Here is a 24,228-nt window from a genome sequence, read left to right as displayed (position 1 = left end):
TCTATTTTTAACTGAAAGACTTTCAGTAAAATCAAATGTGAGAAAGTTTTATTTGGAAAGTTAGTGTTGTCTATTTAGGAAGGATAGTCTGTAGTTGGAAAATAAAATGTATAAAGCCTTAGATTGTATTTATTTTATAATTTGATAAAGGTAATATTTAAGGAACTTGATTAGGTTGAGTCTTTCTAAAAAGTAATTCCCTGCATTTGCTCTAATGGTAAATACTTATTGCCACATATCAGAAAATAATTAAACATCAAACTACATAATCATTCACATAGATTTCTTTCATGAGGCTTGGTTTTATGAAAGTTATTAGCACCTTCTCCCTCACTTGAAATATTTTTGCATTCTGAGTATGCATGTTAACTCAAATTATTTAGGTTGTCCTAATAGTTGAATGAGATAGATTGTTCCTGAATTCCTAAAGTTCACTTAGCAAGGTGTTTATTTGAGGGGAAGGTGAAGTGGAAGAACCTGAAAGATTTATATGGTCCTTAAATTTTCTTTCTTCAGAGACTTGGACCAGGCGAGCATGGAAGCAGTAGTTTCACTCCTGGCTGGTCTTCCGCTGCAGCCGGAGGAAGGAGATGGTGTGGAATTGATGGAAGCCAAATCACAGTTATTTCTTAAGTAAATTTCAGTCCCCAAAAAGGCAAAGCAAAAAACAAAGCCCACACACAACAAAACAACATCTAACCAAAGTGGCAGATGATTATATTTAGAAAATGGACCTCATTACTTTGGTATTGTGGCCATTAGCAGCTGCCTATAAAATATAACCCATGCATGAAGCAATATTCCCCATGACAGGACTGGGTTAAGAAAACAACTGGGTTTTGTGTTTTTAAAGATAATCCAAGCGGTGAATTATTGGCAATAGAGCCCAGATCACCTCATTAAGTCACTTAAGATAGCATTCTCTAAACTATTTGGACCACTTGTTTTATATGGTAGAAGTGATGCATTGACCAGGAAGGATTGCATCTGTTTCATGCCTATGTTATGAAATACATACTGGCTTTGTCGGGATAAAATCATATTCAGCACAGCACACTTCATAATGAGCCACGCTGGCTGATTACCCCAGGACTAGAGAGAAACAGATACCCAAGACCACTCGTGATGCACATATCATGATTCCAGAATATCTGATTAGCCTTCTGGTTGATGTGGCCTTCACTGTGTAAGAGTCACTCTTTTTATTTCTCAGGTATTTCACATTGTTCATGAACCTCTTGAATGACTGTAGTGAAGTTGAAGATGAAAATGCACAAACAGGTGGCAGGAAACGTGGCATGTCTCGGAGGCTGGCATCACTGAGGCACTGTACAGTCCTTGCAATGTCAAACTTACTCAATGCTAATGTGGACAGTGGCCTCATGCACTCCATAGGTGAGATAAAATGAAAGCTTCATATAGAAATTGAAAACCTAGAGAACTGGCGTGAAAGACAAGCAAAATTACTTTAACAGGCCATGTTACTAAATTTGCATCTATCTGTCCATACCAGGTTTAGGTTATCACAAAGATCTTCAGACAAGAGCTACATTTATGGAAGTTCTGACAAAAATCCTCCAGCAAGGCACAGAATTTGACACACTTGCAGAAACGGTGCTGGCCGACCGGTTTGAGAGGCTGGTGGAGTTGGTCACAATGATGGGAGACCAGGGAGAGCTCCCGATAGCCATGGCGCTGGCCAATGTGGTCCCGTGTTCTCAGTGGGTGAGTTCATTGAGAAAGTGCGGAACCAGGACCTGGCACATAGCAGATGCTTCCAAATTTATTCATTCCAGGGATGTTTATTGCATGAATTGCTAAAACTTTAGAGCCGAAAGAAACTTCAGATATTATTCGAATGGTTTTCAGCTGTGGGAAAGTAGCTGGAGCCTCAGTAGTGATCTTACCTGAACTATGTAAGGATCTTATTCCTCATACTTACAGCAAAACTCAGATTTCTTCCCTGTTCCACTGAAAAATGCCATTTAAACACTGATCAAAAAAAATATGTTCTATGTTTTTAAGAGATCGAGCGTGTGTGCACAGGTTGGGGGAAGGGCAGAGGGAAAGGGAGAAGCAGACTCCCTGCTGAGCAGGGAGCCCGGCGGGTCTCAATCCCAGGACCCTGAGGTCGTCACCTGAGTCGAAGGCAGACGCTTGCTTAACCGACTGAGCCACCCAGGTGCCCCACCAAAATAGATGATTGATAGATAGATAGATAGATAGATAGATAGATAGATAGATAGATAATATGTGTATATATGTATAATATGTGTATATATGTATAATATGTGTATATATACATATATATACCCTGATCAAAAGAAAATTAAAACCCCTGACATGGGTTCAGGTCAAGATCCTGGGGTCCGGGGACCGAGCCCCACATCAGGCTCCTTGCTCAGTGGGGAGTCTGCTTCTCCCTCTGCCTGACACTTCACCTGCTTGTGTGCACACGCACTCTCCCTCTCTCTGTCAAATAAATAAATAAAATCTTAAAAAAAAAAAAAAAAACAAAAACCTGACGTGGTCTGGTGCTTTCATGTATTAAGTGAAATGATTAGGGTTAAATGTTGTATTTAGTTGTCATTAATGCTAGAGCTAGAATTAAAGGCTTGTGTGTCCAGGTCACAACTCTTTTTTCTATAATGCACTGTACGATTTTTAAAAAAATGTAAGCACTATATTTGCATTTGAAATTATGTTGCTTGTTTTAAACACTGAAGATATAATATGCCTATTTGGCCTCTCAATAAAAAATTGTCTTAAAACCATACTATTTTTTAATAATATATGCTAAAAATTTAAGAAGAGTCCTCCTTTTCCATGTTAAAAAGCTATCCAGTTTATATTGTACCAAAAATGATTTCAGTTTAGTAAATTTTAAGTAATAAGGTAATCTGTCACTCCCTGTAGATTTGTTTCCGTTTAAAAGCTGTAGGATCTTATTCCTCATACTTCTCCGTACTCTGGCCTACAAGGCTCTACCCAACCTGGGCTCGGCCTCATTGCTGACATTGCCTCGTGCCACTTTCCTTCTTGTTCACCAAACTTAGACCATGCTGGCCATCAAACACGGTAGGCTTATTTCCACCTTAGGAAGCACCCTTGCTGCCACTGCGGCTACCCCCCCACCACCTGGAATGCTTCTTCCCTGATCTCTTCTTTGGCCAGCTTCTTGTTACTCAAGTTTCAGTGCAGGTGTCTCTATTTTAATGAGGTCTTTTTGGCCATCCAGCAAGAACCACAATTATAGTCATTCTATCACATTACCTTGTACAGTTTTCTTTGTAGCATTTATTGACTTTGTGTAATTATCTTGTTTATCATTCCACCATAATGTGAGCCCTGTCTTGTTCAGTGCTGTAGTTTCAGAGTAGAGCTTGGCACATAACAAGGACACAGTAAATAATAGTTTAATGAACAAAGGTAGTATCCCACTTGGAGCTCTAGGGAGTTAGAACAAGGAATTTATTGAAATTCTCTTGAAATCTAACATTGCAGAAATATTCATATGTTTTGAAAGTGGATATTCTGAATTACCTTTTTAGGACCCTACCTGTAATTAGCACTAAAAATTATCAGTAATTCTCTTAATAAAAAAGAATCAGTTAAATCCAAGAAGCTTTAATTCATTCTGTTTTCTTTCAGAAATCATTTCTAATGAGTTTTATGTGACTTTTTTTTTTTGAGAAAGACTTTTGTATTAGGCCAGATCTATTAGAGCTGTATCTAAAGGGGAACAAAATACAAGATAACTTTTTAAAAACATTTAATTCTCTTGTAAATTTAAAATTCTGTTGCTTAATGTTTTCAGAATTTTGCAGAGGAAGGATCAGAATGGCAAAAACTTAGCACAGTACTCTAGGAACATATTTTGTAACTGAATTATCTCTCATAATTACACTTGATTTTAAAATGGAGAAAAGAATTTTTATATCTAGTCAAATAGGTGTAACGTAACTGTAGGGCATAGAGCAGAATATTTGGGTCTTCTTTCGCTTCTGGATTCTGTGGTTAGGATTGTGAAATTTTTTCCTTGACTCAGATATCAGAATTGATCAGGTAAGAATTAGAAGAGCTATGGGCCATAATCCTGGACTTTGTTGTCACTGCTTGAAGGGTGCCCCTATTGTCTGTAAATCTCTTTGCAGCATGTGTGGTTAAACAGTGATTTACTATCACATCATTTATCTTGAGTGTACCAAAAAATACTATGGGGAATTATGAGGGTTACCAGTTAGGAAGTAGGTGGGAATTAGCTGCCGACCCTGGCTTTATATATAAATCTTGCTAATCTCTTGTTTCTGAATGCACAGCCCAAATCTCTTTCCTGACTTAAGGCAAATCCTGTAGTCTTTCCATTTTTGTTGTTTCTCTGCTGAACCCATGTTCACTGTGCACTGAATTTCCCTGACTAGAGGAGCAAGAGTGGAGGTCTTGCGGTCACCAAAGTCTGATTTCCGGAGAAAATGATCTCGGCATATCAAACCGAACTCCTTGCCATCGTGTTCTATTTCTAATCTCTTTGATTTTGTCATAATTTGAACTGAATCCTGGATTTTTTTCTTCTCCTGGTAAAGCCTAGGCCTCTTTTACTTTTCATCAGTTAATCCTTAGAATTAACTGCTGCTGGGGCACCTGGCTGGCCCAGTCGGGAGGATGCAACTCTTGATCTTGGGATTGTGAGTTCGAGCCCCACGCTGGGTGTAGAGATTGCTTAAATAAACAAACAAATTGCTTAAAAAAAAAAAAAGAATTAACGGCTGCTGTAGTCATGAAGAAATAGTCCTCTATCATAGACAAATGTACACAGATAAATACCAGGGGAAAAATTAATTAGTCACCATTGAACTGGCTTTAGTAGGTGGTTGACAGCTTTGGATTTATCTTTCAGTTTCCTACTGAAGAAAAAATGGAATTATTCACACTAACAATTTTATTTTGTTCTTAGGATGAACTAGCTCGAGTTCTAGTGACTCTGTTTGATTCTCGGCATTTACTCTACCAACTGCTCTGGAACATGTTTTCTAAGGAAGTAGAATTGGCAGACTCCATGCAGACTCTTTTCCGAGGAAACAGCTTAGCCAGTAAAATAATGACCTTCTGTTTCAAGGTTTGTATCCATTTTTCTTTTTTTTTTGTGTGCGCCAAGGTATGGCAAACTGATTATGTGCAGAACATACAGAACGGAATGTCTTTAATACAAGGCATTTGGAGAAGGCATAATAAATTCCTACTTTTAAATTTCTTTAGGTATATGGTGCTACCTATCTACAAAAACTCCTGGATCCGTTATTACGAATTGTGATCACATCCTCTGATTGGCAGCATGTTAGCTTTGAAGTGGATCCTACCAGGTTTGTCATCCTCTCATCTACAGCCTGACTCCACTTTTCCACTACCTTGCATGAGAATAGGCCCTCACAATTTCTCCCTTTGATTCTTAAAATTAGCCTTTAATTATAAGAATTATACACAAATACATTTTAAAAAAAATTTACAGGTATCTTTGACAACCACCTCTAGAGACATAGCACTGTTAGTAGTTTAGTCTGTTCTTTGCCCTTTTTCAGTGCATTTGCATATACATATACATAAATCTAGTTGTAGAAACTGTAAGTACAGTGCGAGTGCTTGATATAAATGGAAACATTATATACTTGGTTTTGCAACTTAATTTTATTTTTTATTTCAATTCAGTTTAATTAACATATAGTGTATTATTAGTTTCAGAGGTAGAATTTAATGATTCATCAGTTGCATACAACACCCAGTGCTCATTACATCAAGTGCCTTCCTTAAGGCCCATCACCCAGTTACCCAGTCTGCCTCCCCCCTCTGCCCTCCCCCCTCCAGCAACCCTCAGTTTGTTTCCTATAGTTAAGAGTCTCTTACGGTTTGCCTCCCTCTCTGTTTTCATCTTATTTTACTTTTCCTTCCCTTCCCCTCTGTTCATCTGTTTTGTTTCTTAATTCCACATGAGTGAAATCATATAGTATTTGTCTTTCTCTGACTGACTTATTTTGCTTAGCACAGTACACTCTAGTTCCATCCATGTCGCTGCAAATGGCAAGATTTCATTCTTTTTGGTGGCTGAGTTATATTCCATTGTATGTATGTGTGTGTGTGTATATATATATACACACACACACACACACATATGTATGTATATACACCACATCTTTATCCATTCATCTGTGGATGACATCTGGGCTCTTTCCATATTTTGGCAGTTGTGGACTTTGCTGCTATAAACATTGGTGTACATGTGCCCCTTTGAATCACGGTGTTTGTATCCTTTCAATGAATACCTGGTTTTGCAACGTAATTTTTTTAACTTAGCTCTATATCGTAGATCTTTCTATGTCAGTATAGCAAGATTAATCTCATTCTTCTTACTTGCTATGTAATGTTTCATAGTTTGGCTGTACCATTATATATTTAGTCAATTCTATATTGATCTAACTGACTTTGTTTTTTCAGTCAGGTTTTTAAAAATTATTGAAGTATAATTGACACACAGTGTTATATTAGTTTCAGGTATACAGTTTTTTGGTTTGATATTCTGTATATTACTACTCAGTGGTCTTCATGATAAGTGCAGTCACCATCTGTCACCGTGCAACATTGTTACAACATTATCAGCTAATATCCCCTGTGCTGTACTTTTCATTTTCATCTCCATGACTTATTTTAAAAGTGGAAGTTTGTACCACTTAATCCCCTTCACCTCTGTCACCCATCCCCTTACCACCTCTCCCCTGGCAACCACCAGTTTGTTTTCTGTATTTAAAAGTGTGTTTTTTTGTTTGTTCATTTGTTTTGTTTTTTAAGATTTCTTTGAGAAAGCACACGAACAGGAGGGGCAGAGGGAGAGGGAGAGAGAATCTGAAGCAGACTCTGTGTGCTGAGCACAAGCCTGACATGTGGCTCGATCTCACAACCCTGAGATCACAACCTGAGACGAAACCAAGAGTCAGTCGCTTAACTGACTGCACTGTCCAGGCGCCCCCGTTTTGTTTTTTAGATTCCACATATAAATGAAGTCATACAGTATTTGCCTTTCTCTGACTTATTTCACTTAGCATAACTTCTAGGTCCATCCATGTTGTTGCAAATGGCAAGATTTCATTCTTTTTTAATGGCTGAGTAACATTCCTGTGCACACGTGTGGGTGTGTAACACATCTGCTTTATCTGTTCATCTGTCGATGGACACTTGAGTTGCTCTGTTGAGTTGGCTGTTGTAAACAGTACTGCAGTAGACATAGGGGTGCATGTATCTTTTCAATTAGTGTTTTCATTTTCTTTGGGTAAATACCAAGTAATGGAATTACTGGATCATATGGTATTTCTATTTTTAGTTTTTTGAGGAACCACTATACTGTTTTCCACTATGATTCCACCTATTTAAATTCCCATCAACAGTGCACAAATGTTCTCTCTTCTCCACATCCTCATCAGTACTTGCTATTTCTTATTTTTTTTTTTTATCTTAACCATTCTGACTGGTTTGAGGTGATACCTCATTGTGGTTTTGATTTGCATTTTCCTGATGATGAGTGCTGTTGAACATTTTTTCATGTGTCTGTGGGCCACCTCTATGTCTTCTTTGGAAAAATGTCTTTTCAGGTTCTCTGTCCATTTTTAATTTTTTTGTTTTTGTTTTTTAAAGATTTATTTATGTTAAACAGAGAGCAGAGAGAGAGAGAGAGTGCACAAGTGAGGCGGGGGGTAGGAACAGTGGAATAGGGAGAAGCAGACTCCCCACAGAGCAGGGAGCCCAATGCAGGGATCAGTCCCAGGATCCCGGGATCATACGTGAGCCAAAGGCAGACGCTTAACTGACTGAACCACCCAGGCACTCCCCGCCCCCCTTTTTTTCCCTGTGTCCATTTTTTAATCAGATTATTTGGGTATTTTGTTGTTGAGTTGTGTGAGTTCCTTATATATTTTGGATATTGACCCCTTATCAGTTATATCATTTGCAAGTATCTTCTCCCATTCAATAGGTTGCTATTTCATTTTATTGATGGTTTCCTTGCTGTGCAAAAGCTTTTTATTTTGGTGTAGTCCGATAGTTTATTTTTGCTTTTGTTTCCCTTGCCTGAGGATACATATCCATAAATTCGTTGTTAAGGCTGATGTCCAGGAGATCACTGCCTGTGTTTTCTTTTAGGAGCTTTATGGTTTCAGGTCGCATATTTAGGTGTTTAATCTATTTGGAGTTTGTTTTCGCATATGCTATAAGAAAGTGCTCCAGTTTCATTCTTTTGCACATAGCTGTCCAGTTTCTCAATACCGTTTATTGAAAAGACAGTCTTTTCCTCATTGTGTATTCTTGCCTACTTTGTCATAGATTAATTGAGAGTATAGGCATAGTTTTATTTTTGGGCTCTTTTTTCTGTTCCATTGATCTATGTGAGTGTTATTGTGCCAGTACCATACTATTTTGATGACTGTAGTTTTGTAATATGTCTTGACATCTGGGATTGTGATACCTCTAGCTATTTCTTCTTTCTCAAGATTGCTTTGTCTCTTTAAAGTCTTTTGTGCTCTCTACAAATATTAGAATTATTTATTCCAGTTTGGTAAAAAACACTTTGTGTTTTGACAGGAATTGCATTGAATCTGTAGATTGCTTTGGGTAGTATACACATTTTAATATTATTAATTCTTCCAATCTGTGAGCATGGTGTATCTTTCCTCTAGTTTGTGTTGTCTTCAGTTTCTTTCATCAGTGTCTTATAATTTTAGGAGTGTAGAGGTCTTTCACCACTTTGGTCAAGTATTTTCCTAGGTATTTTATTCTTTTTGGTGCAGCTGTATGTGGTGATCCCATTGACTTTTGCTGTAATTTCCCCCATTATTGCCCCAATATTGTCTTTTTCATTTTTCAGGTCATTTGCTGTAGGATTTTTTTTTTTAAGATTTTACTTATTTATTTGACAGCGAGAGAGGGAACACAAGCAGGGGGAGTGGGAGAGGAAGAAGCAGGCTCCCATCCGAGGAGCCTGATGTGGAGCTCGATCCCAGAACTCTGGGATCACACCCTGAGCCGAAGGCAGACACTTAACGACTGAGCCACTCAGGCGCCCCTGCTGTAGGAATTATTATGAAACCTAAATTTTTTTGTTACTTTCTTTCTTAGAACATCTATTGTTCCCTGTTGACTACAAGCTAAAGTACAATTTTCTAACTGTAATTCATTATCACCTGTCATTCTTTCATGTGTTCTCTATACATTAACTCCAATAAAATACGCACATGTTGTGTGTTTCTAAAGTGGCTTTACACATGGGTTTGTTGGGGTTGGAGATGCCTAATAAATACTATTCCTCTTCCCTGCGCTAGTTCAACACCAAGAGTGGAAGGAGGAAGGGTAGGAGGGAAGCACTCAGGAATCAGCTGTCACCTACCTTCCTTCCTTCCAAGATTTTATTTGTTTATTTGAGATAGAGAGAACACGAGCAGGGGTGGTGGGGGCAGAGGGAGAGAGACAGAAGAGAGAAGCAGGCTCTCCGTTGAGCAGGGATTCTGACTCGGGACTCAATACCACGACTCTGGGATCATGACCTGAGCTGAAGGCAGATGCTTAACCAACTGAGCCACCCAGGTGTCCCTCACCTTTATTTCTGATAACAGTTTTTAGAGTATGTGGCTTTTGATCCTGTGGGCAAATAGGCTTGTTTATACTTCACCTTGAATTAGACTCATTTACCCCATCCCTTGCCCAGCTGGATAACTACAGACTTGCCTCACAGAGAAGGTTTTTACCATAGAAGTGGAGAGCAAACCAGAACACATCTTTTCTGCAGGCAGACATACCCAGAATGGAGAAGATGGCACTAAGCTGAGTAAATACTAAATTTGTGAGAATATAAAGGGATAAGAATTCTTACAGTTCTCAGTATTGCCTTTTTGCATTTTTTTAAAATTCAAACCTAGATCCCAGCAAAGTTCAAACATTGCATTTGACTGAAAGTCTCTTTTAAAGAGTACTTTTATTTGTTTACTGTAAATGGATTTTACCTTCTCTCTCTCTCTCTCCTTCTTTTGCAGGTTAGAGCAGTCAGAGAGCCTTGAGGAAAACCAACGGAACCTTCTTCAGATGACTGAAAAGTTCTTCCATGCCATCATCAGTTCCTCCTCAGAATTCCCCCCTCAGCTTCGAAGTGTGTGCCACTGTTTATACCAGGTATGCTTAAGGTTAGAGAGTACTATTATTAATCCAAAGCTGAAGTAAAAAGAATGCTTTCTGAAGAGGGATTTAGCTGCTGATAGTGGGTGGTTGAAAATACTGAGTCAGTGTGGATGACTAATACATTAAGAATTGTTGGAATTAGCTTTGAAAAAACTTAAATATTGCTTAGGAGACAGTTTGAAGTATTTTAAGGGGGTACTAAAAATAATAAATTTTCCTTGCATTGGGAGCAAGTTTAAAATGCACAGAATCTATTGGGTATAAATAGACATGGTTGAAATGAGATATATTATGAAATTTTTTTGGTTATCTTTTGCTTAAATTACTCACAGGGTTTTTCACAGGTGAGGCAGGTCTACTCGTTGCTTTTTATACTGTTGAAATGCTTGATCTATAATTTTGATGTCTTCTTAAAAGATATAATGTGTTGTTGTTAGGTTTTCCTAGGACAAACTAATCTGTTTATTTTATATAGAATGCTACTATAAAATATATTGCATCATCATTCAGATCAATTTATTTTAGACTTTCTAGCACTAGCACTACAAATAATACTTCTGAGTTCAGATGTCCACAGTCATCCCCTACATATTGAGGAAATTATGTCTGTGTTCTTTTTATGGCTTTCACTGTGTTTTTGAATTGCATATGTAGTTTAGGGATGGTTTAATCATTCCAGGGGAGATTAGTGCAGATCCATATTAGCCTGTTTAAACTGTAATTCTGGAAGAAACATTAGCGGGTCTGGAGTTTGGGACAGGGGTGGGTACAGGGGAAAGAATTTATGCATTTACCAAAACCCTTGCCTTTGTGTCTTTTTCTTTGCAGAGTCATCCCCAGCCATTTGTTTTTTAGCGCAGGGCTTCAGTTGTTTAGAGACATTAGCAAGATCAGTGAAGTCACCATTTTAAAAAGCTGTTTCAGGCTGCTCTGTGTGAATTATTCCCTCATTGCTATTTATAAAGATGTTTCTGCTGTATCTTTAAAAAACAAAACAAAACAAAACAAATCTCAACCAGAAAACAGTTAACAAAATGGCAGTAGTAAGTCCTTTCCTATCAATAGTTACTTTAAATGTAAGTGGATTAAGTTTTCCCAATTGAAAGACATAGGGTGGCTGAATGGATTAAAAAAACAAGATTCAACAATATGCTGCCTACAAGAGATTTATCTTAGCCCTAAAGACACGCATAGACTGGGAGTGAAGGGATGGAAAAAGTCATTTCAAGCAAATGGTAACAAAAAAAAAAACCAAAAAACAACAACAAAAAAAACAGGGGTAGCTATACTTACTTCAGACCAAATAGACTTTAAACTAAAAATGGTAAAAAGAGACAAAGACAGTCATTGTATGATGATAAAAAGGGGTTAACGCATCCAGAAGATGTAATAGTTTTAAGTATTTATGTGCACAGCATTGGAGCACCTAAGTATATAAAGCAGAAACTAACAGACCTAAAAGGAGAATGAGTAGTAAGTATTGTGGTATTCACTGGGGACTTTAATATCCCACTCTTAACAATGGATAGATCATCCAGACAGACAATAAGAAAACAGCAGATTTGACCAACGCTTACAGACCAAATGGACCTAACAGACATATATCGAACATTCTAACAACAGCAGAATATACATTCTTCTCAAGCATACCTGGAACGTTTTCTAGGCCACACAACAAGTCTTAGCAGATTCAAGAAGATTGAAATCATACCAAGTATCTTCTCTGACCATAGTGGCATGAAGCTAGAAATCAATTACATGAGGAAAACTGGAACATATGGAAATTAAATAGTACACTGAACAATTAATGGATCAAAGAAGAAATTAAAGGGGAAATAAAAAAGTTTCTTGAGATAAATGAAAATGGGAACACAATATACCAGAACATGTGGGATGCAGCACGAAGCAGTCTAAGAGGGAAGTTCATACCAATAAACACCTCTGTTAAGAAACAGGAAAAATCCCAAATAAGCAACCTAACTCTCTGCCTTAGGGAATTAGGAAAAGAACAAACTGAGCTCAAAGTTAGCAGAAGAAAGGAAATAATAAAGATTAGAGTAGAAATAAATGAAATAGAAATAACTACAGAACAACAGTAGAAAAGATTAACCAAACTGAGAGTTGGTTCTTTGAAAAGATAAAGTTGACAAACCTTTAGCTAGACTAACCAAGGAAAAGAGAGGAAGGACCGAAATCAACAAAATTAGAAATGAAAAAGGAGATACCACAACTGATACCACAGAAATTGAGAGGATTATAAGAGGCTACTGTGAACAGCTATATGTCAACGAACTGGACAACCTAGGAGAAATGGAAAAATTCTTAGAAACATACAGCTTACCAAGATTGAGGAAGAAGTAGAAACTCTGAATAGACCAATTATTACAAAATTCTCCCAACAAAGAAAAGCCCAGGACCAGCTGGTTTCACTGGTGAATTTTATCAGACATTTACAGAAGAATGAACATTGATCCTTCTCAAACTCTTACAAGAAGCTGAAGAGGAGTGAGCACTCTAAACTCATTTTATGAAGCCAGCATTACCCTGATACCAAAACCAGAAAAGGACACTGCTAGAAAAGAAACTACAGTCCACTCAATATCACTGATGAGTATCGCTGCAGAAATTCTCTATAAATTACTAGCAAACTGCATTCAGCAGCATTTTAAAATGTTCATACACTGTGGTCAAGTGGAATTTATCCTTGGGTGCAAGGATGGTTGAACATATGAAAATCAATCAGTGTGATACATCACATTAATACAATGAAAGAAAAAAATCATAAGGTCATCTCAATAAATGCAGAAAAAGCATTTGACAAAATTTAACATCCATTCATGATAAAAACTCTTAGTAAGTTAGACATAGAAGGAACATATGTCAACATAATAAAGGCCGTAAATGACAGCCACACAACTAATGTATTCAATAGTGAAAGACTGAAGGCATTTCCTCTAAGATCAGGAACAAAACAAGAGTGTCTACTCTTATTGCTCCTATTCAATGTAATACTACAAGTGCTACCTAGAGCAATCAAGTAAGAAAAATAAAAAGTATCAGAATTGGAAAGGAAAAAGTAAACTTGTCTCTACTTGCAGATGACAATTTTATATATAGGAAACCCCAAAGACAACCAAAAAACAACTAGTCAATGAACTCAGTAAAGTTGCAGTATACATAATTAACATACAAGAACCAGGAGCATTTCTGTACAGTAACAATGAAATTTATGAAAAAAATCCTGTTTACCATAGCATCAAAACAATAAAATGCTTAGGAATAAATTTAAGGAGGTGAAAGATCTCTATGCTGGAGACTATGACATTGATGAAAAAAATTGAAGAAGACACAGATAAATGGGAAGGGTATCCTGTGTTCATGGATTGGAAGAATTAATCACTTAAATATGAATGCTACCAAAACCATCTATAGATTCAGTGCAATCTCTATCAAGTTTCCAATGGCATTTTTTACAGAAGTAGAAATACTTCTAAATACTCCTAAAATTTGTATGGAACCACAAAAGATTCAACACAGTCCTGAGAAAGAAGAATGAAAGAGGCACCACACTTCCCGATTTAAAGCTATAATCATCAGAACAGTATGTATCGGGGCGCCTGGGTGGCGCAGTCGTTAAGCGTCTGCCTTCGTCTCAGGGCGTGATCCCGGCGTTCCGGGATTGAGTCCCACATCAGGCTCCTCCGCTCGGAGCCTGCTTCTTCCTCTCCCACTCCCCCTGCTTATGTTCCCTTTCTCGCTGGCTGTCTCTCTCTGTCAAATTAATAAATAAAATCCTAAAAAAAAAAAAAAAAGAACAGTATGTATCGACATAAAAACGGACAGGTGGACGAGTGGAACAGAATCAAGAGCCCAGAAATAGAGCCAAGCATATATAGTCAACTAATATTTGACAAGTGAGCCAAGACTACTCATTGGAGAAAAGACAGTCTTTTCAATAAATGGTGCTGGGATCACTGAATATTCATATGTAAATGAATGAAACGGAAACCATCTTACACCCTCACACAGATTAACTCAAAATGGATTAAAGATTCAAACGTAAGACTTGAAACCATGAAACTATGGAGAAGAAAACATAGCAGTAAAGCTTCTTGCTGTGAGTCTTGGTAATGTGTGTTTGGAGGTGACACCTAAAGCACAACAGACTCAAACACGTGGGACTACATTAGACTGGAAAGCTGCTTCATAGCAAGCGCACCATCAGTAAAGTGAAAAGACAGCCTGTGGAGTAGGAAAAGAATATTTGCAAACCATGTATCTAGTAAGGAGTTAATATTAAAAATATATTAAAAACTTAAACGTTTTCAATACCAGACTACCCCAAGTTTAAAAAATGGGCAGTGGACACTTGTGAATAGACATTTTTCCAAAGAAGTTACATGAAAGGCCAAAAGGTACATGGAAATATGCTCAACATCACCAGTCATTAGGGAAATGCAGATTAAAACCACAGTGAGCTAGCACCTCACACCTGTTAGAATGGCCATCATCAAAAAAACTAGACATAAATGCTGACACAGAGAGAGACAAATGGGAACCCTACTGCACTGTTGGTGCACTGTAAGTTGGTATAGCTAATATGGAAAACAGTGTGGAAGATCCTCAAAAAATTAAAAACAGAATTACCATATCAATCAGCAATTTCAGTTCTGGGGATATATTGAAATGAAAATACTAACCCAAAAAGATATCTGCACCCCATGTTCATAGTAGCATTACTTAGAATAGCCAAGACATGGAAACAACCCAAGTGTCCATCAGCAGACGCATGGAGTAAAAGAACTGTGTGGGTATATGCACATTGGAATATTAATCAGCCATACAAAATGAGGAAATCTTGCCATTTGTGACAATGTACATGGCCTTTGAAGGTATTATGCTAAGCGAAATAAGTCAAATACTGTATGATTTCACTTGTATGTGGAATCTTACAAACAAAAACAAACAAACAAACAAAAGAAACCTCATGGAAAAAGAGATCAGACTTGTGGTTATCAGAGGTGAAGGTTGGAGGTAGAGGAAATTGGAGGAAGGTGGTCAAGTGGATTTCTGAAGTGGCGGTGGCTTTGACTTGACTTAAAAGTGAATGGTTACTGACTGCCTGATTGCATGACTTACTAGATTTTAGTAGAAATTCTTCATGTGGTTGTCATCCTAAAGGAAAAAAAAAATTTGTGTCATCAGCAAATTTGGAGTCCAATTTGAGACCATGATTCTGAAAAGGTAAAAGGAACAGGGCTTGGCACTTTGAAAGTACTTAGGAAAGTATTTAACGAAGGAATAAAACTTTCCCGTTCATTCCACCCAAGTAAATAAGATTCTTGCCAGCTTTTATAGGAGGAGAGGGAGGTAGTGAAAATAAATCAGAAAACAGAGTAAGGTGATCATTTGTGGCTTATTAAACACTATGTGTTGTACTTTTTAAAGCACTCTATAATAAAGTATCCTGTTTTATAACAGACCTGAATTATCATATTAAATATTTCACATAAAATTATCCTTTTTAAGAATATTGTTTAAAAATTGTGTATTTTTTTGAAGTATTGGGGAAAATTTGTTGGGAGTACTATAGAGCAAAAGTGCTATATTATTTATAAACAAGGTTTTGTTTTTTAATAAGTGATAACAGGGAATTTTACATTTAATTAAAAGAAAAAAAAAGCTTTGATCTCAAGTTATTCTTTCATTGAGTCTCCTACCAAAAGTAGTTTTCCCCTTAGTTTGCTCTTTTATTCATCTTTCTTCTTCTGGCTTTCTCTTGCCCTTTGACTTTGGCGATAACATAATGGTACCTTTGTATTTCTGTGTTCTGCTGGGAGGGATAGTAGTTGATTGTTTCCTCAAGTAAATATGGCTCCTGCTTTGGGACTTAGTTGGAAAATTTTGAAAGCTAAGTGAGGATATTGCTAGCTAATAAATTCTCTGAGCGTTAGTTCCCTTTTCTTGAGTTCATATTTTTGATTGTTAAGCCTTTTTTGAATCATTCTTTAACCAGGTCTCGTATTTTGTATGCCCCCTTACTTAGTGGACTGGGTTAAAATTATGTAGGGATAGCCAGCTGTGAACATGTGTTAGATTTATAATTAAGGCATTTTCTCATGTATTTATTTCTACTTTTCCTCCTCATAGTTTTGGAAGACAGGTTTTCCCTGCTATCCCAAAGTAGAGTGTTCTTGTGAAACCTTTTATAAGCCCAAGTGGCAGAAAGGGAAGAAACAATTACCATTAATTTATATGGAAAATTTTTTAGTGTTCCCAGACCGCCAAAATCACCAACCAAATTGTGCCAAATAACACATAAAACCTAAAATAACATTAACATATAGTAAAAACAGGAATAATATGATAAATACAGAGCCTTGTATAAAGTACAAATAATTTATGTACAGTGTAGTTTCACTTACCAGAATTGGGACGACAGTAAGCATACCAGAGGGCTGATAGGTGGTGGTGGTGTGTTAGGCTGGGGTGTTAGAGGTTAGGGTGGTGGGAGGTAGAGGAGTATAGAGTATAGAAGAGAGAGGAAGAGTGTCATCTATTAACATCTCATCATTGTCTAAATCCATCAGTGCAAGTAGGGTCACTAACGTCTATACCTTCTTCTATGTCTGTCTACCTCGATGTCAAAGGTCGAGGTTCATCATCTGATGTAGCTGACGTGGAAAGCTTGAAATACGACGGTATGCTCAACAGCTTAGCCTCTCGCGTTTTTTCTATACTACGGTTATTTGTAGGCATTCAAAACATTCTGTAGCCTGCCCCTAAACCTATGTGCTCTTTCAAAATTAAAGCCATACTTTTCTGCAGTCACTGCAGCACTGTCCATCGTAGCAAAAATCTCACGTGCTTCACCTTCAGTTCCTGGATAACTTCACTTTTAGGCCATTCACTGTTGTGTTCAGTGTCGATTGGTGTTCTTTCCTCTTGCGATTGCATCAGCTCTTCATCTGTCAATTCCTGATCATGGGATGCCAAAACCTTCAATATCATCTTCATCAATTTCCACAAACCAAGCCTCCTTAGCCAAAGTCAGTATTGTCATATTTATTGTTGGTTTGAAGCCTTTAAAATTGTTCCCTGCTTCAGGAGACCATCCTCTAAGTACCATTTCACATCCAGATTGTTACCCCATCAAGAGAATCTCCAAAGTTGGTGACTGCCAGTTTTATATTGTAGTCTTTCCAGATCCGTTGCAAAGGTGCTTTGGAGTTGGCTTCTCTGTCAATGGCACTTACAATAAGAAGCATCACATTTTGCACATAGTAAGCCTTAATTATGGCTGTTAGGCCTAGGAGACATGGTTGTATCAACAACGTCGTATTTGGCAGGAAGAACACAACAGGAATGTTGTTGCCATACTCAGTAATTCCAGGTGGACGTGCAGCACAATTTTCAACAATCAGAAGACACCTGTTATCAAGATTATTTTCTCTACTGTATTTTCAACAAAAGGACTGATGTACTCATGTGCTCAGAAAAAAAATCACTTGGACATTCCAACTGCTTGGATGCAAGTGAAACACAAGAAGTATATTCTGACCAATGCCTTTAAGTGCCCTTGGATTTTCTGAGTGGTACACTAGTAGAGGCCTAAGGATAGCATCACCAGTGGTGTTAACAGTGGGCATCCAACATGCCCTTTGATGCCTTGTGTCCCTCAGCCTGCTTTTCTTCTATTGAAATAAATGTCTTGCTCAGCAATTTTTCCAATAATAAATTGAGGTTAAATACTTGCTTATATGACTAACCACCTGCTATAAATTTGTCAGTTCTTCTGGGAACTTTTCAGCAGCTACAGTATCAGCCGAAGCACTCTCTCCAGTAACCTTCGAGCTATGAAGCTGCGCTTGCCACAAAACCGACCAAACCACCCGTGACTACCTTTAAATTATACTTTTGCAGCACTTTGATCATGATTGTCCAGTACTTTGTTTCAGCTTACTAAAAAAATCGATTTCTCCTGAAGTGTAAGATAACCTAATGGAACACCATGCTTTGTTCACCCATCGACCCACTCAAGCAATAGACTCTCCATTGCATCCGTTACTGGATGTTGACTCAAAGAGACCACTTTCCTACTGGCAGAACCAATTAATAATTTCAGCAACTTTCAAGATTCCTTCTGTCTGAGTAAACGGTGTGTACGGTGGATGCCGGCAAGTTCAGTGCACGCACAGCGTCTTTATGCCATCCACCACAATTGAGTTTTAATTACCTCCAGTTTTATGCCAAGTGTAACATCCTTACAAACTCTTAGGCTTTTTGGATACCTTAGGACACATCTTGCTAACGGATGCACAAAATACATTGAGATAAAGCACAGATGCTCATAGACAAGTTCAAAGCTGTGGCAACTTGATGCTGAGACGCTGCGTGTAGCTCCTAGAGAAAGGCGCTTGGCAGCCACTTGCTGCTTAGGGTGTGCGCTGCCTCTGTAATGGCTCGCTGCAAAACACACACTGATTGTCATATTTGCTGTTCGCTATTTTCCCTGTAAAAGCAAAAGCCTCTTTGGATTCCTTTTAGTTAGCAGAAATAGGTACTAATGTAGGTCTTTTGTGAAAGCGAACTTTTGAAAAGCAGGAGATACCTATAATGAGAAAATAATTCCCAGAATGGATATTCTCTGAAGTGATGGTTGAGAGAATTCTGAGAAAGAGCTAAATATTATGATTCTAAGTAAATGTCATCTTTTCCCAGTAAATCTGCTTCTCCAAACAGAAGTAGTTTACACCAATTTTTTAAGGCTATAAATGATAATTATATACCATAATTGAAAAAAGTTGCATGAAACTGCATTTTAGTGATCTGTTTGGTTACTAGTACTTTTGTATATAGTCTAAAACTTGAACCAAAGCCCCATGAGGAAAGGACTGTGCCGTCTTGTTTTACTGCTGTTTTCTGATGCCTAGGATGGTGTCTAGCATGTTAGATGCACAATAACTCCTTGGATGGTTGGATGGATGGATGGATGGATGGATGGATGGATGGATGACGGACAAATGCCGAAGTAACTTTAAGGTTACGGTGTTGAATGCACTGAATTCCTAGAATAAAATGCCATGTATGGTGGATTTAACTTGGTTTTAATGATGTTAAAAAAAATTGTGCTTAGTCTAGTCCAACCAGAAGTCTTAATTTTAAAAGAACTCTGGCCTAGGGGCATCTGTATGGCTTACTCGGTTAAGCATCTGACTCTTGGTCTCAGTGCAAGTCTTGATCTCAGTATCATGAGTTCGTGCCCCACATTGAGCTCGTGCCCCACATTGAGCTCCATGTTGGGTATAGAGCCTAATTAAAAAAATAATAATAAAAAAATATATATATATACACACACACACACATATATATTTATATTTATATAGAAGGAACTCTCAGAGATGAAGCCAATATTTCTGTGGTTTTTTTTGTTCTTTTTTTCCCTTTTTGGTGTTTTGTTTTTTGCTACATTCTGGTAGTCAAATATGTGAAAAATTTTAAGTGGGCTTTAGTTTTATTCTACAATTTTCTCTGCAGTTTCTTCACTTTAATATGAATTAATGCTTATTTCTAGTTGAGCTGGTAACATTCTTCTTCCAGATGTTGCAGAACTTTTAACTCCTCTGATTAGAAATTTTCCAGGAAGTAGCCTGCAAACGGAAAAATATGTGAAGTTTTAAGGGACTCTTTCTTAGAGATTTTTAATTCAGAATCTCTAAAGTGAATTTTACCATTATATTTAGCCATTTAACGTTTCTTTTTTAAATCGATAGGTCTAAATTAAATGCCAGCAATTGAAAAAAGAACTTTAAGTCAATTGAAGGATACACAGAGAAGTATTTATCAAGAAAAAATTTACGTAGACACATAGAAGTGTTTCAGTGTGTGATCTACTGGAAATGAACATCTATCTTATATGAAATTTATCAAAAGCTAGAAATTAACTGAAATGTAGATCTTAAATATCCTCCAATTTACTTGGGGAGAACTTTTCTGTGATTTATAGCCAGAAATAGTAGATATGATTGTCTCAACATTTCTTGCTGTTTATTTAGTGCTTTGGCTTAAAAATGTAATAAAAATTAAAATCCAGAAATAAATTTCATCCCTCAAAATTCAGTTGATTTCTAATTTTTTGTTGATTCCATTTGTGTTACATTTGATCATGTAATTTTATGTACAAGCCAACATTGTTTTTGTTGCTGTATGTAGTTGGTGCTGTGACTTGTTTGTGCTCATCTCTGTTCTGTAGGCAACTTGCCACTCCCTACTGAATAAAGCTACAGTAAAAGAAAAAAAGGAAAACAAAAAATCAGTAAGTTTGGAGAACTTTTTTTTAGCTGTTTCTTTCAAAGCAAAACAAAAATCTTTTGCTGTTTGTTAAGAACATCTTCACTTCAGCCTATTTGACCTTCACTGTAAAATCATTCTACTAATTCTGGCACAAAATAGCTTTTCATTTCAATTAACCCTGGAATTAAGTTACATCAAAACATTCTCTGTGTTCCTTTGGTTTGATTTATCCCAAAGGCATTTTGGGGGCATTTGTTGTATTGGATATCCCTGGTCTAATTTTATTATTGTTATGTTTAAAATTATAAATGAATGCAAAAGAAACTTAATTTCAAGGCCTTAGGAAATGCTGACTCTCTTCATTCTTGCTTCTTGTTGCAGGTAATGTGAGTGGTTTCTTTTCCTAGAGATGAAAGTTTTTCTTCATTGTTAGAAGTATATGGAGGGGGAAAAAAAGTATATGGAGGGAAAGTGTCACTTTCTAAATCTTACCTAAAAGTTTCATTTTTTGCTCCTTATATTTTTATCTAAACAGTCTCAGCCAGAATCTAGATATTTGTGCTTAGATTATAAAAATCCTAATGGTAAACCTTTACCTTAGAGAAAGTCATTATTAAACTATTGGGACTGAGAATATAGTACTTTTGAAATAAAGGAAAACTCAGTGAGTCCATATTTGTAGAGAAACAACTCATTTTGCAAACATAATAAGAATATACTGCCTGTTTTTATGAACTTGCCCTAATTAAAAGGAAGAAAATTACGGTAGTCATAATTATTTTCTTCCCCACGAGTGGAATTTGGTCCAAATATGCATTCATTTTGAATTTGTCATCACTATGACGTATGAGGCTGAGTATTAATCTTTGTTCATATAATCCAAATGGTTTTAGAGAAAGATGTAAAAAAACAAACAAAAAACCTTTAGGAGTCATGTAGGTAGTCTACGTACCAAGGTAGAATTTAGAATATACATTTGGTTTCTTCTTTCATTCATTGTCTAAGCTTTACACATAATAAGTTCCTGTTTTAAATTCAGAGCTAAATTAAAATTTAGACACCTATGTTTTTATGTACATTCAAAATTTTGAGTATGTTAAGTAAGTTTGGTCAGCTGTGAGCAGATGGATTGGATTGGATTGGATTGAATGGCTGTCTTGCTTAAAAACATTTCTTTCTAATGCTTCTAATTCTCAGCGTATGTGGGTTTAACATATATACACCATCACTGCTGAAATTTACTTTCTAACACTCTTGTTCAGTGTTTTACTAATGGCATTGTGTAGTGTATCACATAAATTAAAATTCCAGCTCTCTGTGTTTCTCTAAGAGCATGTTTTCTAGCCTCCTAACACTGCTTTTTTTTTAATTAAAATTTTGTCTAAAATTGTTCTTTGAAATGTTATTTTCTACTAGTGTTATTTTCAGATTTTTTTTTTCAAGTTTCTGGGTAACACTGAGTTTTGGAGTGTATTTCTCAGCACAGATGATATGAGGTCCTCATGGAAACAAAGGGAAACTAATTGGTAATTTGAGTTATTTTAGAACACATTCCGAAGTATGAAGACAACATAGTCATCATAAATTTAAAACATTGGTTTATGGAGTTGTTGGCTTAAGAATCTAATGATCTGTTCTTTAAAAAGCAAGCTCTTTTTGGGGGTGTATGGGTAATGGATTGGAAAATGTAAAACATAGAAGGTCCTGGCTTCTCGTTTATTAGCTGTGTAGTCATATTACAGATAATTCCATTTATTATATTCAAACATACAATGTATAATTAGACCTCCTTTTAGAAGTTTATTGTCTGCCTCACTCACTCAGGTAATCAAGCATGTATGGGTAGTGGTCTTCTTGCTAATGTAAAGTTTATGACTCTATTTATTTGTACCGTGTTGTTCAGATTTTACTAAGGGAAGTAAGGAGGACATTTGACTGATAACTGGTTTTAGCATACAGACTAGCCCAACTTTGACCTTTTACGCAGAATGTGTTTGGGATCTAAATTAGATTTTTATAGATTAAAAAAAACCCACTTGAGTATGTATACTATGAGGTATAATTACATCGATGTTCATTACTGGAGAAAGAAAAAGAACTATTTTTATAAATTGTCTCATGAAACTTGTTAATACAGCCTTTTTATTGATATTCATTCACTACACGTATCAGGTTTTAGTTCCAAAAATACACTACTGTTGGTAAGATACATAATTGCATGATACCAGAAACAGTGTGTGTTTCTGAGGTGTGGGCCCTTTGAGCTTTGACAACTAATTTCGAAGATGTGGAGGATAGTAAAGGTGTAGTACTTTCCAGAAGTTTGACGATATTCTCCCTTTGGGAAATAATTCACCCAGATTTTCATTAAATTCTGAGATTGAATAGTATTAAGTATAAATCAGGTATAAATGTGGGTCACACTCGTAGAACTTTTTTGTTCTAGACAAAACTAGTAAGTAGCATCTTTCAAAAATGTGCATGTAAGTTACTGGTTTTTATGAGATACTTTCACAGCAGGTTAGTATTTTATAAATGGTTCTTTGGAAACCAAATTATGTCTTTTAGTTTTTTAAAAACCATTTCAGGGTTTTAATGGATTAAACTGAATATATGCTTATTCTTTTAAAAAAAACCTATTTGAAATTAAATATAAAGCAGTTTTTAGTCCTCTCCTTGCTAACTCCTTAAAAGCTTAAAATTTTTGTGGGTTTGTTGATAAGTTTCTTCTGTTTTAAGATTAAAATTTGGGAGTCCTAAAAGAACCACTCAGTAGCAGTGGTGGTCCCTGAACATTCTGAAATTGTATGAAGAATTTTGTCTGCATAAATATATACATTCATTTTTTTCTGTTCTTACTCCCCAAAAGGTTAAATACTAGAGTGGGAAAAACAGTTGAATTTTCTTCTTAATTCTATTTCTAAAACTGTGTTTCAGCCAAAAATAATTCTCAAACAGTATTTGCGTTTTAAAGCTATTCTAGTAAGGCTGCTATATTTAGCCGTCTGCACCAGCTTCCTCTTCAGTGTGAGGCTGTCCTTCATGCACTAGCCCTCAGAGGACTTGAAGACAAAGCTTCCTGAGCTGCGTAGTATAAATGACTGTGAGAATATATTAGTTACAACTGCTGTCTGTTATCGCCACTTACAAGGATATTCTTCAGCTTAAAAAATTATTCTCTGAAATCTTAGCATTTACTAATTCTCGATCAGATATGGTAGAAAACTACTTAGATATTTTAGGCAGTGAATAAGAAGACATTTAAAATGTATACCACATGAAACACTAAAGGGCATAGAAAGAAATGAAATAATCCTTTATTCTTCCCAGAGTTAATCTGGAGTCAGTGAGCCATGTGAATTCGTGACAATAAGTATTACTTTATTAAAGCATCGTAAAGTAAACTAGAGTTATGTGAGATCCTGCACATAAGTCCCTTTTTCTCGTTTCCCCCCAGTGTCCTCTGAAATGGGCGTCTGTCCCTAGAATCTTCGAATATTGCATGGAGTGCTGCGGCTTTGCTGCCGTAGCCACCGCTGCTTAGAGCAGCAGTTAAGCTGCGCTAAGCAAGAGCAATTGCAGAGACTAAAATGTTACAGAAGTGTTCTTGAAAAATGCGTATACGTGTGTATTATCTGTAAAAAGATGTAAGTGTTAGAATAATCTAATTTTCATATGTTAACTTCAAACAGGAGTCACCGAAAAGGGATGGGAGCTGAGCCGGTTTCA

General features: G+C 36.7%; 1 protein-coding gene across 5 annotated transcripts in view; it reads left to right on the top strand.

Moving 5' to 3' along the window:
* The window catches only part of NF1 (neurofibromin 1), a 259,093-nt gene that overhangs the window by 117,437 nt on the left and 117,428 nt on the right, over positions 1-24,228 (top strand). For 4 of the 5 annotated variants that reach the window (XM_045773184.2, XM_045773178.2, XM_045773180.2 and 1 more), the window contains exons 25-31: positions 517-633; positions 1,214-1,395; positions 1,514-1,725; positions 4,955-5,116; positions 5,257-5,360; positions 10,065-10,200; positions 20,459-20,521. In XM_045773184.2, the coding sequence (XP_045629140.1) occupies positions 517-633; positions 1,214-1,395; positions 1,514-1,725; positions 4,955-5,116; positions 5,257-5,360; positions 10,065-10,200; positions 20,459-20,521 (976 nt within the window). The remainder of the gene's footprint in view (positions 1-516; positions 634-1,213; positions 1,396-1,513; positions 1,726-4,954; positions 5,117-5,256; positions 5,361-10,064; positions 10,201-20,458; positions 20,522-24,228) is intronic. The other variant, XM_045773179.2, reaches the window with a different exon arrangement.

The sequence above is a fragment of the Ursus americanus genome, chromosome 23 (assembly GCF_024610735.1).
Source record: "Ursus americanus isolate L20-20 chromosome 23, mUrsAme1.1.p, whole genome shotgun sequence".
Lineage (NCBI taxonomy): Eukaryota > Metazoa > Chordata > Mammalia > Carnivora > Ursidae > Ursus > Ursus americanus.
The sequence above is the reverse complement of the archived record's forward strand: the minus strand, read 5'-3'. Positions and strand labels throughout refer to the sequence as shown.